Source organism: Macadamia integrifolia, unplaced genomic scaffold (genome assembly GCF_013358625.1).
Source record: "Macadamia integrifolia cultivar HAES 741 unplaced genomic scaffold, SCU_Mint_v3 scaffold90, whole genome shotgun sequence".
Taxonomy (NCBI): domain Eukaryota; kingdom Viridiplantae; phylum Streptophyta; class Magnoliopsida; order Proteales; family Proteaceae; genus Macadamia; species Macadamia integrifolia.
The window spans coordinates 426,671-445,859 of record NW_024870574.1 but is presented as its reverse complement, the minus strand read 5'-3'; the positions used below and the strand labels follow the sequence as shown (position 1 = coordinate 445,859).

At 39.6% G+C, this 19,189-nt stretch overlaps 1 protein-coding gene across 1 annotated transcript in view; it reads right to left on the bottom strand.

Moving 5' to 3' along the window:
• The window catches only part of LOC122070376 (acyl-coenzyme A thioesterase 2, chloroplastic-like), a 74,802-nt gene that overhangs the window by 35,916 nt on the left and 19,697 nt on the right, over positions 1–19,189 (bottom strand). Inside the window, exons 2-3 of the mRNA XM_042634522.1 lie at positions 7,439–7,616; positions 5,318–5,784 (exon numbers count right to left, since the gene is read on the bottom strand). Of these exons, the coding sequence (XP_042490456.1) occupies positions 5,318–5,784; positions 7,439–7,616 (645 nt within the window). The remainder of the gene's footprint in view (positions 1–5,317; positions 5,785–7,438; positions 7,617–19,189) is intronic.

Here is a 19,189-nt window from a genome sequence, read left to right as displayed (position 1 = left end):
AACAAAAAACTAGATTAGGTGGCAGTTGGGGGCAATTTCAGCATTGAAGATGATTTTTCTGGAAGAAATGTCCCCCATATAACAATCCGAGAAAATCCGATCTTTCCAACACACTTGGTTTCGTCTCGTTTCGATTCTGTATGCGAAAATTACGGCATCCGTATGATCTTTTTACATGGCTGAGTCTCACGATCGGATCTTCTGGAAAGTTGTAGAGCATCGAGTCATGGACACAATGCTTTTGTTTCATCTTGATTAGAAATCATATGAAAAAGTTATGCACGTTTCCGTGAAGTCGGTCCGAAGTTCCAAATCCAAAAAAGCCAGATAGCTCTAGATGTTGGGTGGGGCTTTCAGAAATTTAATTTGGAAAAGGAGGGGTTTTATGCTACTATTAAGGGAGAAGGGGCTTGCATGTGAAAAATGGAAGTGGTCGGTTGGCATGTCGCGCACGTGCACAATAGGGACGCCGAAGATTCGCTTTTACGAGATCTTATTAGATCTGATGATCCAGGATCAAATCCAAAGGCTACGATTTGTTTCAGCTTTTTGATAAGCATAAGATAAGACTCCACCTTTTCTGCTGACACAGCCAACCAGCCATCAACAACACATTGGGTGCTGACGCAGGTGCTGACAGCTATGCCAGGCCTACATCAACAAAAGTCAGCCCTACATCATGTTTATGTCATCAAGATCAAAATCTATGGCTTTTATTTAAGGGCCACTAGCTTAATCCTAAGGCTAGGAATAATTGCACTTTTTGATCAAAGATCTACGGGCACGATCACACCTTTGTTGCCCACCCTGCCAGCATACGCTATGCCACTCGTACGAAGATTCCATTTCTTGCATTCTGGTTGCTCCAACTTCAAAAGGTCATAACTTACAAACCACAAGGCCAAATTGGTACATTCAAGTTGCAAAAGTTCACAAATTTCTCCCTCTACCCATTGGAAGCAAAAAAAAAATTCAGTGAGTGCAAGGCTGCGGTTTTTTAGGAGAAGATCCCCCCTCTATTGTTGGCCAATGTTTGAGCTTTAATGCTTTAAGTGAGTGGTGATTCCATACCAAGAGTGGAAGAAAAGGGAAGAGAGGAGAGCAAGTGAGGGTTAGTTTGTGCTTTGAAAAGCAAGAAGACAAGGGGAGAGAAGGTGTAAGCACTGAGCCTGTCAATGAACACTTGAAGAACCAAGTTCACCCTGAGAGGTCAAGTTGGAGATTCCAGTGGTCAGTGGAGGTTCCCAGATCATCCCAGACATCCAGTTGTGAGATTACCTAACTCAAAACCCCAAATTTATATCATACATGTTATTTTGTGACAATGAATGCATGCTAGCTATAGTTGTGGATGTATATATGCTACGCAGGGATTGATTGTAGGGCAATGATTATAAGCCTCAATTATCTGTATTTTTTGTATTGGGTGCTTCATGGGTGCTAAGCACTGGGAGTGGGTGCTCCCTTGCAGTGGGTGCTGCAAATTGTACCGGCACTGCGTGTGCCATCTCAGCTGCGGTTTGAGAAAACTAGGAGTGGGCACTCCCAACTATAGGTGTAGTTAAAAGTAGTGTATTGAATAGGTACGAAGCCTTTACAGACACTACTCTGAGGACGTAGGTTTATTGCCGAACCTCATAAAAATCCATGTGTTGTGAGTGTGTTTATTGTTTATACTGTATATCGTTGAAGTGCGTAGAATGTGGAATGGGTGTGCACACTTGGAAGTGTCTACAAGAGGCTGAGTGTGATACGACTATGTGCGAACAGGGACAAGTGCTATGGGGTTTTCCAAGTCGGCTATCAGGACAATTTCAATGGATCGGAATTAGACTCACTAATTCACCCCCCCTCTCAGTGACTATCGGGTTACAACAGTTTGTCCCTTCTCAATAAATCTTATTTCCCTTAATGTCCCATCACTTACCTTTAACTTCCACTTACTCTTTTAAGAGTCCCTTTATTTGCAAGCCTACCACTCTATTCATGGGTTGAGTTTTTTTGGTGATTGTGTGGGCCAATAAGCAATACAATTCCAAGATATAGAACCCAGATCCACATCATTAGATGTGTTCTAACTTCTAAAAGTATTAGATTTTGTGTGGACTATGCAATAGCCTAGGGTCTGAAGACTACTTACATCAAGTACGAAGTCAAATTATTATTTTGGGTTTGATTTTAAAAAATTGAGGTTTCCATTGTGTTTAGAAGGCCTAAAATAGGGTAACTGGAAAGTTTTAGGGGCCACAAAGCCCATATGGCCACCAAGACCAACCATCGAGATAGTCATGGGAAAATTCCAGATATAGATCTCGCCAAATCTCGGTATTTTTGCCCAGTGAAACCTGGGGCGAGATCGAGATCTTAAACCTTGGTCCAAACCATATAAAACAATTGAAAACAAGAAAACGCTTCAGATTTTGTGCGGAGATAAACCCATGTTAGGCAAGTGCAATTATCAATAAAAGTAACAAACCAACGATACTCACCCTAAGAAATAATACGAGGATCCCATAAATCAGAATGGATGATAGAAAAAGGTAAACTAATTTTATTATCACTTTGGTAATAAGAAGACTGAGTGTGTTTGGCAAGCTCACACAAAAACAAGAAAAACGTCCTTGTGGACAGGAAATAAACGGTTTAAAATAGGAAAAGAGGGGTGGCCCAAACATCACTAGCAACCCGACTAGTATGAGCAGAAAAGTAAAGGAGATATAGCAGCAGGTTCCAGATCCAGGTAATAGTGCCCATCTCAGACCTTACCATATCCAATCGTTGCCCCCACATCAGATCCTGAAAAACACAATGTGAAGAAAAAAAGTGAACACAACAATTAAGGTCAACAGTGAGATGATAAGTGGAAAGTAGATTAGCATAGAGATTAGGGACATAAAGAACAAACTGAAGGGAAATGGTGGGAGAGATCGTAACGATGCCTTTCCAAGAGAGAGCAAAAAGAGATCCATCTATCACCTCGACTTTGTCCTTACCTGAACAAGGAGTATAGGTACGGAAAATGTCCGAGGAGCTAGCCATATGGTCAGAGGTGCTGGAATCCAACAGCCAGGAAGAACTATGCTGAAAGGAAGCAAGGGGCAAGATGAGAAAGGGAGGTGGAAGATGCTGGTGGTGCAGGAGAAGCAGAAGGGCCCATCTAAGCCATCATACATTGGAGAGCCATTAGTTAATCTAAAGAGAAGGGTGAGAATGCAGTGGGTGTTGTAGTAGAACTATCAAGTGTATCAGCCACATGAGCCTGAGAACGGGAACCACCTTGCTTCCCACCAAACCCTCCCCCCATTAGGGCGACCATGAAGCTTCCAAAAATTTTCCTTCGTGTGACCGGGGACAGCCACAATAGTCACACTGAACTGGTTCTTTGCCAGGAACAGCCAATTTAGTGGAGTCAACTTAAGTAGTGGAGGTAAGGGCTAATCGAGCCAGAGTAACAGCAGGCATCATAAGAGACCGACGGCATTCTTTGTGTTGGACCAGGTATGCCTCTAGTAAAGTGGGAAACTTATCACGCCTGAGAACCTGGACATGGATTTGATCATACCCTGGGTTTAGTCCTGTGAGAGTCATAGACGCGATCCATCTCACGCTCAGTCTGGAAATTCTGGGCATCACTGGGATCAATCATGGACACCGGGGTCGTAAAAATCTAATTATTGCCACCAGTTGTTGAGGGCCGAGTAATATGCAGGGAGTGTTAACTCCTTCTGAGTTGTTTCCCGGACTTAGCAATGCAATTCATAGATTTGAGCATAATTATTGGACTGCGTATAGGTTTGCTTCACAGTCCCACGAGTCTTTAGCCGAGTTCAGAAGCACAAACTAGGGTTAATTGTGGGTTCCGTTGAGTTCAGTAAAAATGACATCACCAGGGCATCATCGGCCAACCATGCAGTAGCACCGATGGTTTCAGTTGGCTTAGGTGTATCACCAGTCATATATGCCAAGAGATTATTACCCCTGATCATGAGCATAGAGGCTTGGGACCAAGTAAGATAGTTGGCCCATTCAATTCAGTAGGCCCAAGTTGGAGAGTAGGGGGTTATGGCCATAGGTACCAAGATGTCCCACCACACTACCCCAAACTCCCCCTTGAGAAGTTGCTGAACTTTCCTCCATGATAAACAAAGAAGGCCAAAGAACACTCACTGAATGTGGAGAAATGATCACAACAGCTATCAATAGAAAAGAGAAGACCCATAAATACCAACACAGCAAGTCAATAAGGCAGCAACATAGAAAGAGATCCAGGCAGCAACCAACGGCCAGGTGTAAGAGCCTTTTAATTTGCGAGCATCGGAGAGGAGGGCAGAGACCTTTCCAGCAAAAAAAGGTGGGGCAGAAGCCCCTGTAGACCTCAGAAAAAGAGGGTAAGACCTCTGCAGGCAGCGACAAGGGGCTGGAGCCCAGCTGGTTCAAGGGCGTGGTGCCCTAATGGCAGCGGTGACAGGGAAGGCAGTGGCGGTGGACATGTTGAAGAGCTTAGTGGTCAACGGAGGAGGCAGCATGACTTCTATGTGATCATGCTCAGAATTGGGAGGCAGAGGCTGAAGCTGAGGCCTCTGTTATTGGGCTGACCATCGCAAAAGAAAAATCCCAAAAATAATCTCGCTCTGATACCAAGTAGAAAATAAAGGAGAAAAGAAGAAAAGAGAATACTGGCTTTTCAGAGTGACAGAGGCCACCACTTTTATTTATAATCAAAAAAGGAATTAATTACAAATAAGGCATGCTAGCGAAGGCTGACTCAAGGCCTTATCTAGCATGCACTACATGTGAACCATGTGGTATAATAAATCTGGACACATTACAGGAATAAAGAAATAAACCAAGATATAAACCGAACCAGACCATATCTCAACATTAACTCTTAACACACCTAAGTTTGGGTTTCCATATACATAGGTCCAGCCATGACACCACTACTGCATCAGATGCAGCTGGCATCATATAGTAAAATAATGGTTGTACTGTGAGCCTATTGTGGTAGAAAACTTGAATGAGGATGTCCACTGTTTTAAGATACATTTATGTAATCCTGGACATCAGATCCAATTATTTTCAGGGAACTCTTTCGCAATGCATTGGCCATCAAAATGGATGCAGTAAATTGATGGTTATGATCACTCTATTGGACTACAATTTCCAGAGAAAAGTACGTGCAATCAACCAACTTGTGGGTCCTGAACCATCTGACATAGTAATATATGTAACAAGTTATTCAAAAAGAATATATTTCAAGTAAGAAGACTAAAAGTGGCAGTACTTGAATATGCAAAAGAAATAGCTTGTCACTCACAGGTCTTAAGAAATCAACATGGTCAACTTCAAGAAAACAGGGCACTGCACCAGCAAAGGTATGTGCTGTTGAGAAGGCTAATTCAAATGCTCTGTTCATCAAGAACCCCCCAAAGATCCTTCCATGGATATTTCTCTGCTGTGGCTGGCAAATCAAAGAGTTCTCAAGGCGTGTATCCCTTAAAAGAATGCTGTCTCTGTTTGCCAAAGCTGGCATGTCACAGAAGACCCGTCCTTCAGCCAACAATGATTCTAGCCTATTAACATCACCATTCTCAACCTCTCTTGTATGTTCTCTCTTTCTTTTCCGATGCTTGTTTCTTGCATCTGCTTCTTCCCAAAGCATCCTTTCTTTATCAGTCTCAGGGGAAATCCGATTCACAGGAGCAGACTTTCCTGTCTTATAGTCACGAGCAACGAATGTAAAGTTTGCTGTAAGAGCTACTGCATCTGAAGGATCAGAGCTCTCTGCAAGAGAAAAGTGCATTGTACAGCTTAATAAAACATAAAAGCCTCCAATAAATAATCGAGGGAAATTAAACTACGTAAATATTTCAATATTCTAAGAATTTTGTTGATACCATGCCTATGGAGTTTTAAGTATCTTTTTCCTATAAAACTAATAGAAAGTTAGAGAATACTATCTACTCTTTTTTTTTTTTCCCCCTTTTTAATGTTTCAGCTACATATCCGAAACATAGAAAATAAAAAGGAAATATAGACCAAATAAAAATCAAAATATGTCAGAATTTCAAGGGTATAGCATTAAAATCTCATGGAAATGCAACAACTTATTGAGAGATCTAGTGGACTAAACAAAGACAAAATTATTTCAATATGTGTAGTACTTTTTTTCATGGAATAAATATTTTGTTCATTCAGTGAAAGCTTACAAAAAAATGTTAGTTAGGTGAGAATTATTTGCTACTGGCAGGCAAATATACCAGAATAATGGAATCTTCAAACATCCTGCCAGGTGATCATCCAGGTTAATCCTGCTTGAAACATGCTTTTAAAAGTTTCCAAAAGTAGCAATTAGTTATTTAGTTTTGTCATTGAAGATGACAAACACATTAAAGGCGACAGGAGTAAGATTGAAAGCACAGAATGACATGGGTTTGAATAATTGGGAAAGATTGTTTCCCCTTTTGAAGGAATGGTATTGGTGCAGTGATGAATTATTATAACATAGCATATCCCATGTGTTTAAAGACTCAGCAAAACCATAGGCCAAGGAGGCTAATTATTTAGATTTGGACTTGGATGCAGTGGTATAGAAAGTTTTGCTAAGAAGACCGCTTAAAGATTGGGAATTTGATATTTTGTAATCATCTGGTGAAAATTATAACTTCTTTTGGTGTACCATAAAGAAGACAGAAAGGCTTGGAGACTTCAGAGCAATGGATCTTTCACTTTTTAATCTTTTTATGATCTGTTTATCCAAAACGACGAAGGAGAAACCTTTCAATAGAAGAGCATATTGTGCAGGTCATTTGTGAGAATGATTAAATTGGCCTCAGTTCCATATTATAATTGCCAATCACTTGGCCTCCAGTGATTGCCTAATTTTTGTCTCCCACATCTTCATTCAGGAGAATCACTTAACCATCTCCTTCATCATTGATGCTTTCTATTGGAGTTTTCGGTACTTTTTAGACTAATTCAGCAATGTTTTAGGTCTCTGGAGAACAGTTTGGTCCCACACAAATCCTCAGGAAGAAAGGTAATTTGGAATCTGCAGTGCTCAGTTTGCCAATTCAGTACGAGGCTATGAGAAAATCATACATGATTCCAAAATTTAGTTGGATCATTCTATTCAGGTCATAAAGAGAGGATAAAGAAAGGAAAAAAAAAAAAAAGGCTAATCAAATATTGTTTTCTGTCTGAAATTTGGAGATTCTCCATTAATTGACATAGAATGACAGGTTCTTTTTCATCATTGATAAAGATGGTTGCAAGAAGTCATATAAATCCATCCATGTAAATGATGTAGAAGCCTTTATAGGGGTCGCTTTCCTCAATCGTGATAATATCATTTATCAAAAAAAAAAAAAGTAATAGATACAAACTAATTTTCAAATTTGAAACAAGTACAATTCTAAAGGTTGGGTTTTCTCCATACCTTCAGTGAATTGAATCACTTCTAGTTGAATTTCAATGGATGACCTCCCAACCCATATGACAGCACCAACTATTTTCAAATCAGTATCAACGCAAATAGGCTTCTTCAGAACCATCTTGTCAACAGAGGCAGTTACCAACAACACAGGCCTTGTCATGTTATCATCACTGGAACAATGCTGATTCACAAGCACACAAGTATATCATGAAGAATCAGAATTCTTTACACAATTCAGTGATTTCCATTAATTCCTGAGGAATAGTCAACCAGGGAAGGAAGGCAGAAAAATAGTTGTCAAGGTGCCGCCTACCTAGGTGTCCAAACACCTTTGACACATGAAAGGCGAATGCCTTGGACGCCTTGGGGTCACCTTGTGGCCTTGTGACAACACACCTTATATTATATCCTTTTTTTTTTTTATTGCTTTGTTTTTTCATAAATATGCTTTTATAATATCCTATGCTTTGTTTATTTTATGTTGATTTTCTCATATTAGGTCATTACTAGCATAATTATATCATATTGCACTGACATGATTTCTATTTTGCATATAATCAAATTATCATTGCTATATCACATATACTGCACGCCTAGGCACCCTGTCAATGCCTAGGTTCTCCCAGTCACCTTGACAACAATGGGCAGAAGAAGCTCGCTATCTACTTTGCACATGGAAGATAAATGGTACACATGGGCTTCGGCCCAAAGAGGCAATGTAGCTTAAAACCAGTGGAGTTAAAGTCGCTCTTTTAAAAGTAATTTTGTATTGCGGTTTTAAATTTGGGTTTGGGTTTCAGTTGAGCCAGCTGATTTGATTTTTGTGACTGTATCTTCCTTTGTTGTCTTTGTTTGATCTTCCTCTCTTCTTTTGCATTGTCCTTCCATGGCGCTCGGTTGTTTCTGGTATGATTTTCATGATTAACAGATTTTTCTTTTTTGTAATTCTTTGTTTTTTTTTTTTTTTTTGGGGGGGGGTGAAGTAAGTAGAAAGTCTTAAATTTGACTAAATATGACAATGGAAGTGGTTAGTAGATTATTTCTATAAGCTCATTGTCTTTCCCCCCAAGGATTAAAGTATCGGTATCGATCACCGTATCAGTCAACTAAATTGAAGATACGTATTGGAGGGTATCGTATCGGAGATTCGCTAAGACATGCTAAAGATACGCACATAAATTAACAGGATACACATTTTTATACACTTCCACATAAAAATAAATTAAAAAGAGCAATATATAACATTTATTATCTATAAATACTAAAATGGAGAACACCGTACTGAGAGACAAGTGTATTCGATTGAAATTGTTCAAAAGGATAAGGCTTTTTACATGTAACAATGGTATATTATCAACATTCTAAGCAAAGATTAAAGTATCGGTATCGGTCGCCGTATCGGTAGGCCAAAATTAAAATACGTATCGGAGGGTATCGTATCGTATCGGAGATACACTAAGATACGCTAAAGATACACACATAAATGGATAGAAAACATTTTTTTAAACACTTTTGCATAAAGAGTTTGTTAAAAAAAGCTATTGATAACAAGTATTATGCATAAACACTAAAGTGAGGATATCGCACTAAGAATTCAAGATTTGTAGTTGTCCCATAAATGTAAAATCCTTGTTCCCAACCTTGATTTCCACTTTAGTTAGAGAGAAATATGGCTGATAGCAACTTTGGAACAAAAACCCATCAAAAAATTGTGTTTTCTGAAAAATTACTCATCTTGGCCATTATATGACCGTAGCGCACTGTATCGGTACATACTGATATATACCGATACGTACTGATCGATACATACTAATATTCACCGATGCGTACCAATCGATACATGCCGATACTCACCGATACGTATCGAAACATACCGAAATGTATATTTCATCTCGATTTTATATTTTCCATAGAGTCGTATCGGTGCATATCGTATCGTATTGTATCGAATCGGTGGTGTATTGATGCATATCGATATATATCGTAGGATATATATCGATACGAAAGGATTTTAAAAATTACATGTATCGTATCGGTGTGTATCGTATCGGTCGGCTAAATTTAAGATACGTATCGGAGGGTATCGTATCGGTATCGGAGATACTTTAAACCATGATTCTAAGAAATATTATTATCTATGAACAAATTGATGCAATAATTCATGTTTGATGCAATGTTTTAGTTTGTTTTACCTAAATATACTCAAACATAGCAAAAACAGAAGTAAAACAAACTTAATTGTGTGATATTTCCATCTTTCCATCCAGCTTCATATAAAAAATACTATTAGAACACTGCAAAAGGAATGTCTGTAACTGGATCAATTTCTAATCATTTATATTGATGTTATGGATGTAGACCGCTTGTAAAATTGTGCCATATTCTCACAGGGCCAAGATCACATCAAACTTAATTGTTTGTCCTTGCCATCCAGCTGAAGTTAAAGAGTTTCCTAGGAAGGGTACCATATGCACAACGAGAGAGAGAGAGAGAGAGAGATGCATATCTAACTACCTTCTTTTAAGAAGAAGAGATCAAAATTCAAAAGAGAGATCATACCATTGAAGGGTGTGATACCAGTGTCCAAACACAGCTGCTTACTTCTGGTGCCCAATCATAGATGTACATAGAGGGTGGCTAGGCTGATCAGTTAGCAGATGAGGTGTACACAGAAGGCAAATTGAACCTAACTTGTCGGTGTAGGATAAGCCAACATCTGAGGGAAACTAGGCCAATTCTGGGGTTCCCAAGGTCACACACACAACTGACCACAGGACCCAGGGTTGGTGACTGTCTGGTGGGCATAATTGCGAACACCGGCAAGTTACCACATGCTGACAGGTGGGCACCCACAGGTGGTGCTGTCCTGCCAAATTGCATTATTTGGATATGGGCCCCACAGCCTCGCAGCCTTGAATCATCAGATACCTGAGGTTGAAAGGGCTTCTCCTGCTGATCATAAAGCACCCGACATGCAATGAATAGGTGGGCCCACATGGCAGGTATAAGAGGTTAATTCAATTTGATTTTAAGCCCTTAAAACCAAACAGGCCTTAGTGACCTACGGTTACTATATAAAGAGGTTCCATTCTCTCATTTCTCTGATTTACATACCCTGAAACTTGGTGGACAGAAAAGAGAGGAAAAAGAAAAGAAGAGGAGACTTGGGAGCTGGGAGTTGCATGTGCTGCACGTTTGTTGCTGCTTATCTTCCACTGCTGTATACACAAACCCAAGGTGAGTATACCTTCTCTGGTTCTTTCATTCAGTTGCAGATGTATGACCAACCATGTTCTCAAGCATGCAGCCACCCAGAATTGGGAACCATGGACTGCATGCATGGGATTCCCTTTTACTAAGATGGAAATCCAGCTGCAGAGACTAAATAGGTCTAACATGCATGTTGTTCTTGTACTTTGGGTAGGATACAGACATCTGAACCCATCTCTGCAGCCACCCAAATGCTGGGTTTTAGCTTTGCATGCATAGGAATACCTTCTCAGAGCTGGGAATTGGCTGTTCAGTGACCCAAACCCATCTCTGACCCATCTCTGGAAACCTTTAAATTTGGGGATTTTATCATGTAAGGCTGGGAATAGGTATTCTCATGTGGGAATTGGGTTCCTACCCAATTAATTGCTTAATTGACCCACCAATTAGGGAATTCAGTAGGGTAGAAGGATGATTTCAGTTTTATGTTGTTAAACCCCTCTCTAATTGACTGTCTAATTCACCAATTGGGACTCAATTGGGACTGGATTATGATTCCTATTGAGTGGCTATCCATGTTGGGAAATCCAAATCAGCACTTCTACATGCATGCTGCTGTATTTTTCCAGGACAGCATATGTGTGGGTTCTTGTGTTTTTCCTCATTGACTTTGGAGGGGGGACACCCACTTCAATTGTACCCATAGTTGTCAAGGCCGCCTAGGTGTCGCCTTGGCATCAAGGCGATTTGCCTAGGGCCTAGGAGACAGTAGCCTTATTGCACTGAATGCCGCCTTATATTTTTTTTCCCTTATTTATGCCAAATACTATTTGAGTAAATGTTTTTATATTTTGTTATTTCATTTACTTAAGTTATTATTCATAAATAAGCAAATATCCCCTATTTGAATCCAATAAAAACAGTTTAAAAATCAAATTCCAAAAAGATAAAAAGTCAAACCCCCAGTCCAAGAACAAAAACTGGATTTTTGGTTGTAGGGCGATTTTCAACTTTCGAATGCTAAGGTTTTTTTCAATTCTGATAATTTTATAAATCTTACCATGGTAGAACACTACTAAAATCCAAAAGTCCGGTAAAATAATCCTTTGTTTTGATGTCAATAAAATTATTTCCATTCAGGCAATTTAACAGTATTCGCACACTTTAAAATAAGTTCGACCAAAACATAACTTTGTCATAACAACTCAGATTTAAGTAATCTTAAACTTGTTGAAAAGCTAGTTTTGTGTTATACGGTTATACCTAATACAAAAGGTCTCATCTAAAGATAAAATTATTTGACCAACAAAACTTATTATAGAAGAAGAGCATTTCTCTAAATGTCACTAAGTCATGCTGATTTTTTATGACTTGATGTGAGTGTGAATGTTGAATTTTATGACTTGATGTTGCTTAATGTTGATTGGTTTTTTATGTCATAGGGTATATATTATAACATACAAAATAACTTCAGAAAATAAGGGAAATAAAAAATAACAAATGGGATATTTGATCGCCATGGCAACGCCATAGCGGGCGATTCACCGCCAATCGATTAGCCACCCCTCCACCGCTTTTGGTCGCCATGACACCGTGACAACTATGATTGTACCCCTATGGTGTGGGGTATAACCACACAGTATCACAAAACATAGATTAAGAGAGTAAAGTGCCCAGAGAAGCAAGAAAGACCAACAGTAAGTGGTATTCCAGCTGCTGGTTGGAGTCTACTGGAAAGCACCAACCGATAGTTCCCCTGTGGCTGGGCGGTGCCCTTGGTGCCCACTTGCAGGTGAAGGTTCTGACAAGTAGAATGGCTACTGGTTTTGAAGCTGGTGACCACCTACCGGTGGGAGTCTGTCACCTGCTGGTGCCCCTCTGTGAAGTCTGTGTTAAGTCCAGTGTGGGGGATTCAACCGAGGTTTGGTTAGAGTTTTGATTAGGGGTTGTTAGTGGTCTGTATGAAGGTGTTAAAAACTAATACTGTACCTACAAATGGTTATGTACATACAAGTGGTTAGGAACCTAACTTACCTGCTGAGGATACGCAACGATGGGAATTCAACGGAAACAATCGGATTGCGGTATTGGTGAGTGGATGATGGTGTTTCTGTTACGGAGTATTTTTATAAATTTTCATTATGCATGCTCATGTGTAGTGGAATGGTATATGTTATGTAGTTATATTTTCTTTATTATCGTAAATGAGTATGTGGACAATTGTGGATGTGGTAGTGGACTGGGACACAGTGTGGCCGAGGTCTGTTCCAGTACCGTGTGCCCAGGGGTGTGAGAATAAGTATGTTGTGCATGGAATGGATTATCTGTATGCATTTAGATTGCATCTGGTTAGGATCATAACCCTGGTGCTATAACCCCTTGCCAGTAGGAGGTGAGGTACTGGCTAATCCCACTTGAGGTGGTATGTCTGACAAGAATACCACGTCTACGGTACGATGTATTGTACCCAAAGGACACAGCACGATACGACGTACTGTACGTGTGGCTGCTAGCAACATGGTATGACGTAGTGTACACATGGCTACAGGAGTTATTAATCTAGGGGTTGGCTAGGGGAAAGAGGTTCTTTCCGGGACTGGCTGACTCCTACCTGCAACTAGCTTGTATCGCTAAGGCCCGAGGTTTGTTCTGAGGGAGGGGATACCACCTACATTGCTATAGCACTAATGCCCTTATATAGACTTAGTAATGAACTAGGAAATATAGTGTAAACAAATGGAATCATATGGATGTGCATTAATGCATCACGCATTATGATCAAGGTTCAAAATATCAGGTTTCAACCCTTGGGGAGACCGAAATTTAGGTCAAAAATTGGGAAATTTTGAGGAAACCATGGAAATTTTCCTAGTTTGGTGGAAACTTTGGTTTCAACCCCCAAAATGTTTTTTTTTTTTTAGCCTAATTTTTGTTTACATCTTATTTTAGACATTTCTAACCCATTCACATAATTAGTTTCATGAAAAAAAAAACCTAGAGTCATACTTATGGTGTTGACCAAAGTTTACTAATGTACGTCGAGTCGTTGATTGAAACTATACTACATAAGTACATATATAAGTTACTAACTAAAAATGTGAAATACATTATCAAAAATTTAAAACAAACAAAATATAATGTAAAGGATCCAAAATAAATAATAATATTACATAATTGTGAGTTATCACTCAAGTCTCAAATCTCAACACTCAACATTCAACAATTAAAAGTCAACACCCAATAGTCAATTCCAAGTAGTGTCCAAGTATATTCTATTAAAAAATATATATTTTTGGGGAAGATGGGATTTACCTTTTTGGTCCAAGCTCCCTTTCGTAGGTAGATTTGCTATGAATGCAAGATCCAAGCTTATAAATAAAGATTTGATTGCACAACGATAAAATCTTGAGTGTTTTCTAACTTTCCCATTTCACAGAAAAGAAATATGGGGAGAGGGTCAAAATTTTGAAATAAAAAGGCTTAGTTTCCCATTTAAGAAGGTTTTATAAAGGTTGGTTCAACCCAAAGGGTCGAACTCATTGGTCCACTCGAAAATTACCACATTTCGGTCGAAATGTGAGAATTTTGGTCGATACTGGTCGAAACCAGTGACTTTTAAAAGTTACATGGTATTTGGTATCGAAGTCCTAGGACACCGTGGAAATGTGGGAAATTTCGACGGTATCAGTCGAAACCTTGATCCATAATTGTGATTGGTTGACCATGCACAGCATATTTGGCATTAAAGTGATATGTTTGTGCTTACTTACTCATCTCTCACTGGGTTTGTGAAGCTCACCCCATGTGGATTTCTCTCTTTAGATAGTGGAACTGAAGCTAAGGCAGGATTGGATTTCAGTGTTAGTTGTGAGGCTGTCTGCGAGACACTAGGATGCTAACAGATGTCTTCTCTTTTATTTACAATTATTTCTTAATTGTCTAAGATGTAGTATTGTGATTGGATTTTGTTTCAATGAGTATGAATATTTGTAAATTATCATCTTAGTGAATCACCAATGGTATACCATATGTATAATCTTATATGCGTACTCTAATTTCAGTCGTGATCTTGGTGGCATTTGTGGAGTAAGTGATGCAGTTGCAAGATAGACTTAGAAAAAAAAAATCTTTTGATTTGATTTTCTATTGTTTTAGAAATAATTTCTTTTTAAATTTGCTAGCTTCTAATTTTAGAATAGTTTCCTTTCAAGTAGTTTGCATTAATTGTTTGATTTTTTTCCTTTATATTGGACATGTAATCGATGGAGAAAGTTCAATTTTAGATGTTGAAGAATAGAAATTTTGATTAAGAGTTTTGGTATGAGAACCATGGCTGCCGATTCCCCTTTCTTCTTTCTCTGAATTTTTCCCATCTCTTCTCTTCCATTCTTTTACTTCCCCTTTATTTCTTCTCCTTCTTTTTTTTAAATTCTGGTTTTTCTTCCCTACCCTGTTTTTGGCGATCGTTGTTGTCTCCTTGAAGCTGATCGATCTCCCTCATGCAATGGTTTTTTGGACTGAGATTTTGAATGAAGGTAACTCTTTCCTAGGCAATACAAATCCTAGGTCATCTCTTTCGAGGCTTGGTTCTGTTGTGAAGAAACTCAACCCAGAATCATATCTGAATTTACCATCGCCAGATCCAGTTGCAGGCGCTTCCCAGCCTGCTGATCTGAGCAGCCCCCTGGTGAGTTTGGTACGCCTTCTCCTTAGGAGTCTACAATTGAAGTCCCAAGATCAACCGACCAGATTTGAAGGAGTTCTCTGCGTTGAAGGCTTGCTGGCTGCTGCTTCTGAACTCCATCGTGAGGAAGAAGAAAGGTCTTTATTTTCAAAATATAACTCCTGCTTATTACAGATAAGTCCTTTCAATTTTAAGTTCGTTATTAAAGACATCCTCTCTTTCCTAGTTTGCAAAGTAACCTTCATTCTTGGTTTTATTTCAATTTAACCCCACTACTATTTTAATTCCAGAATTGTTCCTTTCTCTTTGAAGTTAATTCCTTTTAAGTCCTTAGTCACTTATTTCAATCTATAAAGCTCCTAAATCTTATCAGAAATTACATTATTGCCCCTGGTTTGCCTAGAGTGAACTATTTGGTTCTTTAGTGGGCTCTAAGCGATCCGACTCTCTCGGATCCGCATCAGTAAGTTACTGCTTTTATGATCTTGGTAGATTTAGGCTGATTGGATATCAGTATCCACGCCGCATACCTTAGCCTAGAGGAGGCTGGGTGTGACAAAGTGGTATCAGAGTGTGAAGCTCTAACTTAATTCCCAAATGCCCGAGATTGTAGGGATTACTGGTGATGATTAGGGTTACATTAAAAGTTTAAAGATAAAAGCATAAGATTTAGTACACAACATATAGGACTAGAATAGGTGCACAAGCCGATAACCAACCATAATTTCACTAAGTCCATAAATTGTTTACATAAAGAGAAGTTTAAAACCAGAAAAAAACATAAGAACATAACGAGGATCCATAACCATAAGTTAACCACTAATACAAGCTAAAAAAAAAAAAGAGAGAGAAGATAAACTGAACTGAAACTAAACTAGGTGTTATTTGCTAAGAAGTAGATGTTGGGCTGCAATCATCACTGCTCCGGTGGTGGTGGTGGTTGGAACCCTGGATTGACACCAAGTTAAGCTGACCATCCCTTATCATACTCTCCATAGTGGTCATGTGGTTACCCAAGGCATCGAACCTCGAGTTCATACAAGTGTCCCCAGAGACGAAGCTAGAATGCAGACTCGTGAGGCTCGTCTCCACATAGGACATCACATATCCCATACTACGCTCACCAGCAGAAGATGTGGAATTGAATGCTCCGATGTTATAATAGGAAGGTGAGGCTAGCAGTGTCAAAGGGATAAATGGCCTATGCAATGAAGTGTCCTCTTGGTGGACATCCTCCTGAAGCATATCCTCGCGGGGAATTTCCTCTCGTATAGTGCCCCCGTGGTGTGTATCCCCATCAAACTCATCCTCCTCATCCTCCTCATCCTCCTCATCAGCAATCTCCTCATCACACTCAGCTGGAGGTGCGGGTACCTCTCCATCACTCCCAACGTATACCTCTATGCTCATCTTGTCAAGAGTGACCCGATCAGATGGAGTTGCAATCACACCACTCAGAAGCTCGTTGTCACAGTTGACCCCGAAGTGGTTCACACAATAGCAATGTTTTTCTATAGAATAGGCTACCCTCAATAGGGTGGTTGGCATGATAAGTAATGTGCCGCATCATTAGGTAGGGAAGGCAAATCCGCTCACCAATGTAGAGGCAAAAAGCAATGTAAGCCTATAGCAGTGATACCTTGCTGCAATGGCCACCTACTGGTACTATGTTGTACTGCACTGTGGCACAATACCTTAAGAGAAGGCAACCAATTCGCAAAGCGAGCCCAACCTGCGCCTTGACCCATCACCACACTGCTCATGTCAATCAGCTCCTCATCAGTCAGAAAATACTGAGACTCAGTCTTAGGAGCACAGTAAGATTTGTACCTCACAATAGAGATTCTGATTATCTGTGCAAACTCCTCTGTGGTGAACCAGATATCCACACCTTTCACTCAGCTAGCAATGTGGAAATCACCATGATGTAGATCCATATTATGGGCTAGGCTATCGCAGGAAGAAGCCCAGCCCAAAGAGGCCCATCGCCCCACTTAAATAAGTTGGTTAGTACACAAAATATGGGCCCAATGGGCCCATCGATTTCAGTAGCTTTAATTAAGAGTGTTAAATTTCAATAAAGGCCTAATGGGCCCATCGATTGTAAAGTCCCTTATACACTATTAGTTAAGTAGTTCTAGTCATAGTTGCAATAGGAGCAAGGATTAAAGTATCGGTATCGGTCGACCAAAATTAAGATACGTATCGGAGGGTATCGTATCATATAGGAGATACGCTAAGATACGCTAAAGATACACACATAAATGGATATGAAACACCTTTTTAAACACTTTTGCATAAAAAAATTGTTAAAAAAAACTATTGATAACATGTATTATGCATAAACACTAAATTGAGGGTATCGCACTAAGAATTCAAGGTTTGTAGTTGTCCCATAAATGTAAAATCCTTGTTCTCAACCTTGATTTTCACTTTATTTAGAGAGAAATATGACTTGGCAGCAAATTTGGAACAAAAACCCCTCAAAAATTCGTGTTTTCTGAAAAAAAATACTCATCTTGGCCATTATATGACCGTAGCGCACTGTATCGGTACATACCGATACGTATTGATCGACACATACCGATACTCACTAACACATACTGATACTCATCGATACGTACCGATCGATACATACAAATACTCACCGATACGTACTGATACATACCGAAATGTACATTTCACCTTGATTTTATATTTTTCATAGAGTATCAGTACGTATCGATAGTGTATTGGTGCAAATCGATATGTATCATAGGATATATATCGATACGAAAGGATTTTAAAAATTCTATATATCGTATCGGTGTGTATCGTATCGGTCGGCTAAATTTAAGATACGTATCAGAGGGTATCGCATCAGTATCGGAGATACTTTAAACCATGAATAGGAGTGACTAGTCCTAGTTGGAAATTAACTCCTTTTAGCTCCTAGACCCATTATGATTGTAATTCTTCCTTCTTTAAATAGAGGAGCTTATGTACACATAATTCTCAGATTTGAATAAAGAATAATTGCAGCCAATTGCTTAGAACAGTCGGGAGAGCTGTGGGTGAGAAGCCCGGGCCGAGATAGCCACTCCTCTCCCACTTTCTCCTTGGTTATTGCTCTCTTATTCTCTCGGCCGATCACCTTATTTACTGTTTTAATTACTGCTACTGTGACCATATCAGACCCGCCCAGAAATCCCAGAAATCAGAATCGATTAGCTTAGAATATTGGATTTTGAAACCTGTGATCTCTCTCCTCTTCTCCATTCTGAAATCTGATTGGAGAGCTACTGTTGGAAGGTGTTCAAGGGTGCTGTAGGACCACTCGGTCCTCTTCCAGAACCTGTCCAAGTAGATTAGTTGCTGGTTCTGCAGAATTCTCTCAGATTCTCTCTCCTAGGTCTGAAAATCAAGAACCTTCATACCTTCATAACCAGCCGTCGGAATCTTCTCAAGTTTGGGGATTTTTGTTGCCTCCTAGGGACCTCCAATCGACCAGCTTTGCAGCTCCATTGGAGTTACACAGAGCCAGCCGCACCTCTCTCTCTATCTCTCCCCCAATCGCAGGTTTTTCTCTCTCCTCTTATGGGTTGATATTGGGTTGGGTTTTGCTTCTGTTTTAAGATTGTAGCCTTGGGATTACTTGCTGGTTATTTCCCTGCTGTTCTCCTGGGTTTTGTCTATTGTTATTAAGTCAATTATTGGGGAGTTACTTGTTTATCTGGGGTTATACATTGTGGGGGTTAGCTTTTGTAAAGTACTCCTACATTAAACCATTCTCGATGTGCTCACCATGTAAGTTGCAGAAGAACATATGCACGAGCCGTGGGTATGCCTTGTTGTGTGGCAATAACATGGATTCCCAACCA